General features: G+C 37.4%; 2 protein-coding genes across 3 annotated transcripts; one reads left to right on the plus strand and one right to left on the minus strand.

Annotated features, from left to right (window-relative positions):
• The first annotated feature begins 1077 nt into the window (after window positions 1-1077).
• LOC121941815 (extracellular superoxide dismutase [Cu-Zn]-like) lies at window positions 1078-4744 on the plus strand. The gene is made up of 2 exons (XM_042484695.2): window positions 1078-1244; window positions 2701-4744. The coding sequence occupies exons 1-2, from the start codon at window positions 1222-1224 to the stop codon at window positions 3329-3331; spliced, it is 654 nt and encodes a 217-aa protein (XP_042340629.2). The 5' UTR covers window positions 1078-1221; the 3' UTR covers window positions 3332-4744.
• On the minus strand, window positions 4509-13093 carry LOC121941814 (coiled-coil domain-containing protein 149-like). 2 transcript variants are annotated; one of them, XM_088075975.1, is made up of 13 exons: window positions 12890-13093; window positions 11521-11682; window positions 11372-11410; window positions 10807-10914; window positions 10496-10612; window positions 9878-10050; window positions 9535-9607; window positions 9329-9413; window positions 7899-8046; window positions 7722-7798; window positions 7570-7605; window positions 7315-7380; window positions 4509-7219 (listed from the first exon to the last, which is right to left on the minus strand). In XM_088075975.1, exons 1-13 carry the CDS (start codon window positions 12938-12940, stop codon window positions 6687-6689), a joined length of 1668 nt encoding a protein of 555 aa, XP_087932101.1. In that variant the 5' UTR covers window positions 12941-13093; the 3' UTR covers window positions 4509-6686. The 2 variants fall into 2 exon arrangements, with proteins under 2 accessions (XP_087932101.1, XP_042340628.2); XM_042484694.2 differs by lacking the exon at window positions 7570-7605.
• Window positions 13094-13713: the final 620 nt, after the last annotated feature.

Here is a 13713-nt window from a genome sequence, read left to right on the forward strand (position 1 = left end):
TTACAAGACTGCAACTGGGCCATGTGCAGGTACTTCTTCAAGATAGCTTTTAAGACTGTTGTTATGTCGGTTTTAAACCTATGTGAAAGAATGAATCAGCTAATTTTGAAAGCAGTTTCATAATGTTAACATTTCATATCATGCACAGTTTTTATTGGGTTGCTTTGGTTATGTCTTTACACATGATAAAGCAGAAACAACTACCAGTTTTCATTGTTACTTAATTTATTGATGTTTGATTATAATTTTTAGCCAATTAATTGATAAATAAAGTGATGGGGGGGGGGTTCTGCTATGTTTAAACTAATAATACAAAAAACCCAAACAAGTTGAGTATTCCTCCTCTAAGCCAAAACAAAAAAACCTCAAATCCTTCCCTGGTACCCAAAAAGTGAAGTTTTCCCCCCATTTTACACCACTGCCGACACTATCATAAATAGTTCCTCAGGAGATTAATTAATTAATTAATTTGAGAAAAAGAGCTTTAACTGATGCACATGTTTTATCTGTTATATTTTACAAAGTGCCATTTGACCAAAGACTAAACACTTTTTTATTATTATTTATATGTTTCATTAATAACAGACCTAGAGAGACAGGCTTTTCAGATAAAAGTGAAAATTTTCAAGCATGTTTAGAGCATTTTTACACTGTAGTCCTGCCACTCTGTGTTATACTGGTATTAATATTATAAACTAACCCTTTAGTGTTAGAGCTGCATGTAGATGCAACATTTTGAGTCTTTCCATGTCCACAGGCAGCTTTTACAGCTTTGGCACCGCTTTGAATAGTTAACAATAATTTGGTGAGGCTATTACCTCATTACCATACTTGTGGGATGTTACATCAGTTTTGTGTTACTTCAAAAAGAGAAGTTTGAGCACCATAACTGCATGACAGCATATTTTAATTTAAATTTTTACTCAATAAACAGGCCTCTAGTAGCCTATAAGAGGAACTAAAGCAATCAGGTTTGACTGCACGTCTGGAAAGAACAATGAAAAGTTGCCTATATGCCAGCCTCCATGCCTTTTAAATTGTGCAGAGAAAAAAAAAGAAACTTTGCTCCACCCTCAGCAAACAACGCCTACTGACACGCTTATACAAGACCTTTATGAAACATTTTGCATCTTATGAAACATTTTGCATCTTGACTCGTTTATAAGATCAGCACTGAACATTTTCTAACAGTGAGGACTTAAAGTTTTTGCAGCGGTTTAAATGCTGACCATGCGTCTACACGGGTAAGTGGGGCTTTGCTCATGTAGCGGGACCTGAAGTCTCTGTCAGGCTCGATGATTAAACTTCAGCTGCAGTCTGAAGTACTGCGACATTATGTTTGTGTGCGGATACGAACAACGTGTGCCTTTCATTAGCTCAATCTTCTGTTCAGAGTAAATATACTTTAGCCTACAATCAATATTGAGTTCATTTATGTTGATTGTGTCTATATGAGAAATAAGTGATATGCAGTACATTACCGTTTGAATAGACAACTGTGACAATTTCAGTTAAAAAGTAATTTAAGTAATGCGCAATGTTTGAGGAAATGTTGGGTACCATTTGTGGCGCTTTATGGGCTACTTTTACGTTAGGGGAATATTGCACTTTTTCTTTCTTGATGTTTTTTTAAACTATTTTTTCGTGGATGAAAGTAGCTAAATGCATTTTTTAAACAGTACGTTTTTACAGTACGTGTACCAAAGTGCACGTTTCAGGTACTTCTGTGCTTGAATAATTTGCTTTTTTGATGCTTCACTACATTGCAAGGTGGAAATTTGTACTTTTTACTCCATAATGTAAATAGTTGTTTTTATTTCGAGTATTAAGAGTTCATATACAATACATTTGATTACATAAAATTTAGAAATCTCAATAGATCAAATCATTCATCTTGAAAGAAGCTCAAATGAGCTTAAGCATCCACTAATAAATATAAATTACACCTTACATGTTAATGTATTAATTGTAATGATGTAAAACCAATATATATATATGTATACACACATGTAAATTTAGTACTTTTGACTTCTGTGTTAAGTAATGCAGGACATTATAACCTTTGATTTTTTTTATAATGTTTTGTTACTACATTTGCTTTAGTAAAGGATATAAATATGGTTTTCATGTACTTGATGGGTATTTTTTAAAGTGGTGTAATGTAACAAATAATAAGACTTTGTTACAGAAATTAAGTAGTTTCTGAGAGTGTTTGTACTTTACTTGAGGAAAGGATGACAGATGAATGACAGAAGCGGAGGAGGGAAAAACTAGATTTTGTTCTTAAAATCCTTTAATTTTTTAGAAAAATGCCTTTTTTCATCAGGTGTAATAAAGGCTCTATTGATCAGGTGGTGCACGTTACTAGGAAATAAACTTAAAAAAATAATTAACTCTCAAAATCCTGACCATTTGCTTTCTTATTACCACCATATAACCTGCTTGTTCCTTTAAATTATATATGTAAGTATATTTAATATCATAAGTTACTTTTGATACCTAAGTACAGTGAATATCAGATACTTGAGAGACATTATTCTAATAGGTGACTTTAACTTTTACCAAAGTCATTTTCTGGAAGGAAATCTGTGCTTTTACTCTATTGTGGCTTTCAGGTACTTCATCCACCACTGGTAACTCCATGCAAAACATTATGATGATTTTATTTGGCACTGCCCTAACAATTATAATATCTTTCAGGGCAATGAGTATATTGGGAGCAGCACTGTTGGTTCTGCTGGCAGGCCATCAACAATTTGTCTCAGCCCAGAGTGAATCAGCACCAGAGGTCTCTCAGAACAACGGCACCCTGTATGCAGCCTGCAAAATGAGACCCAGCACCATGCTACCTGACAGTCTGCCCAAAGTGTACGGTCAGGTGGTGTTTAAGCAGCAATATCCTGTGGGAAAACTCCAAGTCCTGGTACGGATTAACGGCTTCCCCACAGATGACAATCCACGGCCCAGAGCAGTGCACATCCATCAGTACGGAGACCTGAGCCAGGGCTGTGACTCCACTGGTGGCCACTACAACCCACATGACGTACATCACCCCAACCACCCTGGAGACTTTGGGAATTTTGAACCCCAGGAAAGAAAAATCAATGCAATGCTAGAATCTGAGGCAACCCTGTTCGGAGCGCTGTCTGTGATCGGAAGAGCAGTGGTGGTGCACGAGAAGACAGACGATTTAGGGCTTGGTGGAGATGCTGGGAGCCTGCTGCATGGGAACGCAGGCCGGAGGCTTGGCTGCTGCATAATTGGGATTTCCTCCGTCAAACCCTGGAATACGCACCATAAGCTGTATAACAGGCGGATGAGGAGAAATTAGGCTGATGCTGGTCAACATACACATGTTGCCTTTGTAGTCATTCATTGTATCCATTGTTCTGCTTGTCTGATAACAAGAAAAAATCAATGACTTTATCAAATCCCCTTTCTCCAATCACTCAACAGTGGATCAAACATAGTGGAAGCTTGCCTTAAAAACAAGTCTTTTCTTAAATGCTGGCCAAAATAAACTACAATAATCCAGATATTAGGCTCTATATTTTTAATTCATGCAAGCGGCAGGGCTTCTCAGTCGGTCAGTCCACCACTTTAGTCCAGACGGAGTATCTCAGCTATTGAAATTTGGGACAGATATGAACTCAAAAGTCTTTATTTATCCTGGAAGATATCTCCAAGATGGATTGGTGCGCAATTTGGCACAGACATTGATATATTATCCAGAAGATGAATCCTACTGATTTTGGTGATCATGTGACTTTTCCTCTCCCACTATATCAATTCCAAACTTCAATTTGTTTTGGTAATTTCTTTGGTACCTCAGCTGTACTTGCGTTTAGCCAATGTTAGAATGCTAACATGCTAAACTAAGCTGGTCAACTTGGTAAACATTACATTTGCACGCATCAGCGTTGCGATTAACATGTTAGCACGCTGACATTAGCATTTAGCTTAAAGAACTTGCATTACATTTGCGCAACACACAGCATTATACTTCAGGGATCATTTTACGATTCAGGTTTTTCTTGCTAAATGGTAACCAAACTGCATTTATATCAAGCTTTTCCTGCCTTAGCAACTACTCAAAGTGCATTACAACACAGGCACCATTCACCCGTTCACACACTAGTGACACCGAATCTTCAGCCTGTAGACTGCAGATCAAGACGACAGCTCTCCCGAGCTGAAAGTTACAACAACCCAGTAGTTGAAAATCATTTATTTGGCAGAAATAAATATATTTTGTAGACATTTTTGAACACATTACACACATACAGTATGGCTCTAATTTCTATCTGGTGAGGTAATAAATATTTCCACCACAAAAACATGACTGAGACATCAGTGCTGGTAATCTACATGTTGTGGCTTCACTGTGTTACAGAGTAAAACATTCTGCAAATGTGTTCCTATCTAAGATGTTGGTTCAGTGTCAACTGACAAATTCTTCAAATATTTGCTTTTTCCTCCCCCGTTGAGGAATTAAATAAAAGCATGGATTTAAAGAAGAAAATGCAACTATCTTTAATAATCAAATAGTATACACCATGCAGCATTTTCTATAGCTTTGATATTGTTTACATTATTAAAAATAAAAAGCTATTGTAAGGTGTTTAGCAAAGAAGAAAAATGTCCTACATTGTAAAATTTAAGACAATAAGAAACTGAATATGTTTGTATTATGTTTGAAAAGACAAAATAAACCTGCTGCTAAGCTTAAACATTGTCCACAACAGCTGGCTGTCTATTTATTGCACCTTTTTTCTCTCAATTTTGAGTTCATTTCTATGTGAAACCCAATTCAGTGTGTTACTCCAGAGTTAATTAACAGCAGATTATATTCTTCTTCACTGCTGAATTCAGTTTTCAGTCAAAGTGAGAATTCCCATGACTTAGGCAACTAATTGAAAACTGGCATTTTTTGTGTCAAAGGCAGAAAAACCAAAATCATTACACCTTCATTTGCTGCTTTTTTTTTAATCACAGTAAATCATAATTTCTCCAGTCTCCAGTAATCACAATGTAAAGCTTCAAATTTTGTGGCAACAGTTTGAGTATAACTGTTTCATAATGACAATGATGTGAAAGAATTTGACTGTTTTGCACGGAGTTCTCAACTAAAACACATCCAACACCTTTTGGGTTAACTGGACTGTGACCGAAGCTTTGTTGCCAAACCTCACTAATGCTCTTCTGGCTGAACGCTTGCAGATCTTTGCCAAAATCTGTTTTAACATTTTGTATAAAAACAATCCCAAGTAAAGGGCAGGCTTCTTCAGCAGCATATCACTGTTCAACAATCACATATTGGCCGGAGGTCAGACGTAGTTATAAAAAGATGCCCTGTGCTTCGTCATGTAGTGGTGCTTTTCAGTCAACTGATCATCAAAGTGCACAGATTTGATTGGCTGAGCAGCATCATGTTAGATGATTTAAAGCATGTAATTGGTCTGTAAGCTTCCTGGTGAACTTAACCAGTGCTACAAATGCTAAGTCAGAAAATGCTGAGTCAGAAAACAGAAATGCTCCATCAAAGTGTAATTACTCTTATAATCATGGATTCAGAAAGGACTGGGACTGAGCCTGGATCTGCAGCATAGAGAGGAACAACAGGTTAATGAGGGGGACACGTTTTGGTCATTTTTGCTAACCAGGGGGATGTCGCCCCTCTCGAATTCCCAACTACATTTGCCGTTGTGTTCTGGTTTCAACATTAAAATTGGGCCATGTACACATGAGATTCTCAAAAACTGATCAAATAAAGGAAAAAAAAGGTAGTCCGTTACTGACAGTTGACAGTTAAGTTAATAATCTCAAATATTTTCATTCAAATAAATGTGTGTTAAGTCACTATCTGTCCACAAAGGTGATTGAGCCTATGGCCCACTCATGAAAGTATTGCACTATTTATGTAGTAACCCAGAATTATGAATTGGGTTTTAGGAACATTTGTGTAAAAAATGGTATATTGATGCAGCTTCATAATAATTAACTGGTAAAACATGAGATGACTTTTAATATGACGTAGTCACAGGAAATGCAGTGTGTCTGTTAGTGAGAATATTGCAGGGAGTGATGAAGCAGTCATCAGTGAGCTGTTTGATGAAGAACTTAAGGTGACAAACACATCAAACTTAGTGAAGTAACCAACTCACTGTGTTCTGCTGTCAGCAGAATCATGCCGTGTGCAGCATAAAATCAGGTCATGGTTGCTCACAAAATTATGGAAATTTTTCAACTAACACCTGACTTCCATATTAAAATAACAGTTGTTTATTTTGCTGCCTCAGAGCTGTGTGACCTGTGGTGTTAAAGTGCATTTGCTGTTACCACCTGTGACTACAGGTTACCCTATCAACCAAGACTGAAATCTCTCCCTTTAACACTAAGATATTTTTGAGGTCTGATGTCATTCTTGCTACTTTGACAGGGCCATATTGATAAGAAAATCCCTCATGTATTGATATTTCTTGGATTTACAGTAAGTAACAGATGTAGGCATCCATTATCAACGCACCATCTGTATTTAGATTCAACAGTAACACTTTCCTCAGATTTCTTTTCATTATTCATAAAAATGAATACACTAGCATCATATTACACTGAGATCATTCCTTCTTATCTTTCAGAGAGTTTTTCCTGATGTTCTGCAGCATGTGAGCAGCTCATGGAAGACTTCACATGTCCTGACTTACATTGACATCTGTCCCATCTGAAAGCTCCTGGTTTGACTGGACATCCTCCTGCTCTTTGTCAAAACTTGCAGCAGCAGTAGTGGATATTGCGATATTGATGTTTTCTTCTGTTGGATTACTATCTGTGTCAACAGTTTCCAACCCTACAGTGCACTTATCTGACTCATCCTTTGTTCCTGCAGCGGGGTCAGAGTTCTCTAAAGTTTGCTGTGAGGCGCAGAGGTCTGTCGAATGGTGTGTGGGAGAGGAATTACTCACGCACTCCTCTTCTTTTGACCGGTGAGTTGTTAATTCAGTTGTGACCTCTGATTGGCCGCTGTCTGGTGTTTCTGTCTGTTGGCTGACTGGCTCTTCCTCAGCTGAGTGGTACGTGAAGTTCGGTTGGCATGTCTCCTCGCTGGATGGCGACGACTCCTCAAGAAGCTCCTCTGACACAGATGGAGGTCCACTCTCTTGGATTGGGACTTCTGTGGAGCTCTGCTGATTGATGGCTATTTTTTCTGACCCTTCCTCACCTGTAAGAATAGTAGATCTAAGCAAGATACTCTCACCAACACACAGAATGACAGATAGATGGTGTACACTGACAGAAGTTACACTAAATAATTACCTTCCTGTCCAGGAGACTCTGTCATCTCAGCCTGCTGAGGATTCAGTATGATGGTGTCTTTTCCTCCTGTTGTGACAGAACATTATTCAAAGTCAGCCTTTATAAAAGCTCAGCTGAATGTCTCTACTTAAAACTCTTTGGATTGGATAGGAATGATTAAAAGTCATTTGGGCAGATGTGAGAAGTGATGGAGGGAGGTGAAGTTCAAAGGTTAAAAAGTAGTGAGAGGAGTGAGAGGAAGTGAGAGGAACATACTTCCATATATTCCCAGAGACACATTATAAGTCAGGCCTCCATGTAGCAAGAAGCAAAAGGACAGAAGAAAAAAACAGATTGTAAATTACTGTAAACACTAAATACAATACAAGCTTTAATGAAACACATTTGTCTCTGCATATTAGATTCACCTGGCAGGCTCCATAATCCAGACAGTTCTAATGTTTTTAGTTTCTTCTCCAGCTCTGCTACTCGATTTCCAAGAATCCTGAAGACAAAAGACACAAACTCTGAAATCTGAACTCTCCATCGAGCATCCACGTTATTAGAGAGTAAACAGAGGGAGCGTAAAGTATGAGATCGAGTACTTGTTGATTTGCCGTTGGTGCTGAATCACCATGTTCTTCTCGTGGATGGTTTCCAGCAGAGCTGTGGCGAGTGACTTGAGGTCTGAGATGGACTGAGGAGTCACCGGCAAACTGCAGCCGTTTTCTTCAGACAGCAGCAATTCCTTCACTGCACATAAATTGTTAGTCACAGTTAAAGCACATATTGGCTGTGTACGTTTACACGCCCTTATTCTGAAAAAGACAATATTCCTACTAAGTACTTTATGCATCTAATGAAAATGAATATGTCGCTAGCATTCCTGTTTACATAAAGCTGTGCATATTCCGATTTACATGCCCTATCACATCTTTTATTATATCAAAATATGAAGAAAGTGGAAAGCAAAGTCATTTTGCTTCTTTGCCCTAAAATAGGATTTTTTTTCAATTTCTGTATCAGTTGCAAACTTGTTCGACCATGCGAAAACAACCTCCCTCTTTCATTGCTTCAACCGCTTTCATGAGAAAGGTCAGTGTTGCAAGATGTTCACATATACAAAACCTATTGAAATCAAAGTCTGTTGTAATATTTAGTAGGCGTGTTTCTTCTTCTGACCAAAAATATGGGCTTGCCTTTTGTGCATACATTTCTACCATGGCCTTGAAAACTGTTGGCTATTTGGTTTGTGTACAGTGTTTCCATGACAACACACAGAGCCAACCGTAAACAGGCAAGAAGCCCTGTGTCACTAACTGTATTAAAAACCCAAATTGAGACAAATTCTTAATGCGCTATATAAATGTCCAAAGAACGCTCCGAATACTATCGATATATTCTTCATCTTAATCGGAACATGCTGAATTTGGAAAAGTTCATATCCATATAAAATATGCTGTTTATTAGACCTGCATCAAATTCAGAATATTATTATATTTGGGAATAATAAAGTAAAATATTAGCGTGCATGTAAGCTATTTCACATGTGCTGTATGTGCTGTTTGCTTCATGTTCTGCCTGCATGCATCTATTAATATTTGTTTTATGTTGCTAAATGCCGTCCTGTTGATTGCTTCATGTATTCTATGCATTTTGGTTACTGCCAGCCTGCCTTAATGTTGTAACTTATGTTTAGCTGTATTATCATTAAAGTGACACTAATGACACCCTATTTCAATAATTAGGTTATATCTTCACCTTTTCTTGTTACTTTTAGGAAGCCTATTATAACATCTAGCCATGAACTAAGGTTGAAAAATAGCCTTTTGGCTAATTTTGTCATATTTACAACATCCATTATCCATATGCTCTGTCTTTGTCAAATAAACTAAACTAGACACCACATGTTGTTTGCAAAATAAGGGTTTATAAAAACATCTTTCTTCACCGCTTGTGTAAATGTTTACTTGGCATTTTGCAACACCGCACATGCTAAAGTATGAGGGGTTTTTATATAAATAATCCTGTTGACCTTGTTTAGCAGAGAGCACCCCAGTCAGTGCACTGCTGTTGGGTTTCCCACAGATTTTAGAGGTTTTCCTGCAGTCCAGTGCACTCTGCAACCAGTAAAAAACATTATTGAGCATGAGAGGTTTATGTTTTTTTCATCTGCAGCTTTGAAAATATTTAAAATATAACTGCTAACTAAATAAAAACAACACTAGAAATTGTAGCTACCTTGTACTTCCCCAGGTTTGTTTTGAGCAAGTTGATTTCTTCTTGAAGCTGACAGAAGCGTTCATGCAAATACCTGAAAGATTATTTTGATCAGAAGCCTGTTATCATCATTTCTATCAGTTTACATAGTAAAGAAGACTTCAGGGGAATCACTCAGCAAATGTAATGTACATTTGTAAATTATTTCAGTTAACCAGTCAAATAGCTGCACTGTTTCAACAGCATGCTTAACTCGTGCAAAACTTAGAGTTCGTTCCTTAAACTGTGGAGTAACTGCTGCAGATACTCTAATATTTCTCACAGTGAGGCACCAAAACATTATCTGATATAAAGAAAAACCCACCTGTTCTCCATGCAAAGTGCATCGATGTCCAAAATGCGTATCTCATCATTTCCCACAATGTGGTTCATTTCCACATTGAGGCGATGAGCCTTCTGCTGAAACACGTCACGCTCAGCTCGTACGTCCTGAAGCTCGTCTGTGAGCGACTTCACGCTGTGCTCCAAAATCTCATTCTACAGCAACACAAAACACACGCACCTGCATCAGGGTTGTGGTTAAAGCTGATAAAAAATGACTTTTTATCCAGCTTTAAGCCACATTTTTACCATAAACCTTTTAGATCTTGGTCGTTTTAAACTATATGTTTTAATCAAGTTAAAAGTTTTAGTCATTGGACGTCTGGATCTTAAGTTACCAGAGAAACAAGCTGAGCAAACATTAGCAGCAGCTCAGCTCTGGCCCCTGCTGTGCTGTGCTGAACTGTGTGGGCGAAACACTGACCTTTAAATGAAACTGCTTCATTCAGTGCTTTTACAAGGTTAAATTACAGGGTCTGTTTGTTTTGGAGAAGAAATATTTGAATAATTCCTCCACTACTGACTGAATTTGTTGACAGGAAGTTGTTAGAACTAAATTATTGCATTTAAAAGCAGCAGCCAGTCGGCGTCTTGTTCTCACCTGCTCTCTGGCTCTTTCCAACTGTTTGACAAGATCCTCTCGCTCATGAGCAGGAAAGTGTCGAGCTCCGACCTCCTCATCTCCTAGCCTCTGTTTGGTGATGGTCATTCGTAGAAGCTGTTGGGACAGAGAGACCCACTTACATTTTCCGATCAGTTTTGCAATATAGCATGTGATTCTGCTTTCATACACTGATGAACTGGCACATGTTGGAGATATATTCAAGACTCAAAAAAAGAAATGAACATACATTAAATACCTTAATTTGATTTATTGCAACTCTCCATATAGTGCACAGTATGTCAGGGTACCTTGTTATCACCTTGAGCTTCCACCAGTCGTTGTTTCAGCTCCTTCACCTCCTCTGAAAGTTGACTGCTTTTTTCTCTGGAGTCTCTCAGTAGCTGGGCTAAATTCACCTGAACAAGACATGAACTCGAGGTCACATGACTTAGATCTCACAGGCTTAATTCAGCTTTTACATAAATATTTCTACGACGAACAAGAATTTCATGTAAATACTTCCACATCTTTTAACCTTAAATAATAAAGGGGGCAGCAGCTGTGAAAAGTGTCCACTTCATCAATTAGTCCTTCTTGCCCAAAATAAAATTACAGGGTTGTTATGAACAATTGCAATTGCATCAGTGATCAATTAAAAACTGTTGACTAATATAACTGATGGCTATGACCCACCTCGCCCACAAACACAAGTGTACATAACTTAATTCAAGGTATTTAAGTCCACTTACTTTATGCTGTGTGCAAGGTTGCAAAACACACTTTTAAGAGCCTATTCTAACACAGTTTACCACTTTATGCATTTTTGTTAAGACAGTGATGTACAAAGAACATCTGCAGGTTAAAATCACTTACTTGATTCCTTTTCTCAGGAGGCAGAGATGGATCTCCGTCCTGTACGTTATAAAAAAGAAAACTGTCAGATTTAATAGTGAACAATGACAATTTTTAACACAATTTTCTGCTTTTTCTAATACTAATGATGCATCTTTTGCTCAGCTTACTATTAGTTCTCTGTACTTCTTTTTGAGCCCTTGATGTCGCTCACGGAGCTGGTTGGCCATCAGTTTGTACTGATCCCTCTCCTGCTGGCAGGTGTCCAGCTCTTTCGACAGAATAAGTAGAGCTTCTTTCTTACTCTCCAGCTTCCTCTTGCAGATGAGGAACTGCATATAAATCAAATGTTTTACAATTGAGAGAAAAAAAGTGGCATTTTGACATGAATAATATTGACTTGGTATGCAGTTTCATTTTCCAAAAGCCAGAAAATATATGTAGGTGAAATCCAGCAACAGTTTTGAACAATTTAATCATAACTAAGAGTATTTGGCAGTATATGGGAGTATGTGAAAATACAAAAACTAAATAAAACACTGAAAATAAATAAAAATAAGACAAGATTCTCTGTACTTTTTTTCAAGCATAGATAAGCAAATACACAACGTATGATAAGTGTCAATTTTTATACTACTCTATAGCTTTAAACCAGTATACCGCTGCAACCCCAGTGATAAGTATGGCCAAAACCTAAATGTAACAATAATAATAACAATAATAATAATAATAATAATAATAATAACATGAAAATTTGCCTTCTGCTTTACCACTAGGATAAAACTCATCAATGTAAATCGCAAAACAATAAATAACACAACATGCACAGTACAGACAACAATAACGGACATGGTCCTATTGCAAATGGTGGTTGTGAATTCATCAAAGTTATTACATTTGGTATAAAATACTTTATACACATGTTCTTGGTTGCTGCGGCAGTTCTTTAACATCTTCCCTGAGGACAGTTTTAGGAATTCTTAAAAAAGGGGATGAACAGGATCGACCACAATTTGTTGGGCTTTTTGTTTCACCTGACTTTAACAATAATCCCAAAACAGAAGAGCAATGTTAGTCAATATATTCGTCATTACTGCATCACACTGGATCTGTGTAAAACACGGACATGTGGGTGATCATAAAGTCATCATGAGCTGTCATCTACATGCATTTACTGATTAATTGATTGTGCTAAATTATCTGTAGGTGAAATAATAATCGGTGAAAGGTCAATACACCTGCAATCTGGTGCAGTTTTCCTCTCTGTGTGGCTTTGTATGTATGACTCTGCAGGTAAAAAGGAAAAACCATGCACTTCCTTATCTACAAATTGAAGAACCCACAGCAGCTGAGATTTAATCCTCTTTCATCTGAACATCTTTAACTGTCTGAGCACGCAAACAGGAAGCGACACACAGCGTTTAAAGAGTGCAGAAGGACACAGATCTACAGCCAATATGATACTTTGGTGCACAAACACGAGTGGAGGTTATTGTGAGTGTTATTTTCACGCTGCTCTCTGCGTCCTTCCAGTCTCACCTCGTTTATCAATCCCTGCCAGTCACTCTCGCTCCTCCTGGACGGGTCCATCTCGCTCCGCTGCAATAAAAAAATAAATAAATCAATAAAAATGACGCCAGGAGAGTTTCAAACAAGCATCACCATGTTGAGATCAGATTTAGAGACATTTCGCATCATCAAAACGGATTAGGTGATCGAGGAAAGCGAGCTGCATCACTTCCGTCCGTCCCCGACGTCAGAGATGCGTCGTGACGCATTTAAATACCCTCGTAAAATTGGGCACTTCCGTCTGTATAGAAACTTGAATTGCTCAAAAATAAAGTGCACAATAGAAAGTTAGTAATCATATGAATAAATACAACATTTTATATTTTACCTACTTATCCGCTGTTTCTAAGGTCATTAGTTAACCCCTTAGACTAAAAATTTAGAATATAGTCTGTCAAAATTACCAGCTATACTATAAATAATAGTAGAATATAACAGTATTTCTTAGTAATGAACTGAGTCATTAAATATTTTGGTTTTTCAAAGAATTTCGTTTTGATAATGTATCATGATACATTGTATCAATATTTTTGGGTGATTGCTGATTTCATAATGCCCTGTCAATTAATATGATATTGCTTATTTTTGCTTACTTATAATGTGTGCATTTTGTGGCATGAGTTAGCCTACTTGAATGAATGCAGTGTTTTAGTACTCTCAATACACATTTGGGCTTAAAAAAAGTTTAATGGCCCATCAAATGCAAAACAAATCATAACTCATGATCAATCCTGAAAAATGAACCTTTTTTAAAATGCAAATATGAACACTTTTAGATATATATTACTGAGTTG

The sequence above is a fragment of the Plectropomus leopardus genome, chromosome 3, assembly GCF_026936395.1.
Source record: "Plectropomus leopardus strain MGB_pleo_1.0 chromosome 3, ASM2693639v1, whole genome shotgun sequence".
In the NCBI taxonomy this organism is placed as follows: Eukaryota; Metazoa; Chordata; class Actinopteri; order Perciformes; family Serranidae; genus Plectropomus; species Plectropomus leopardus.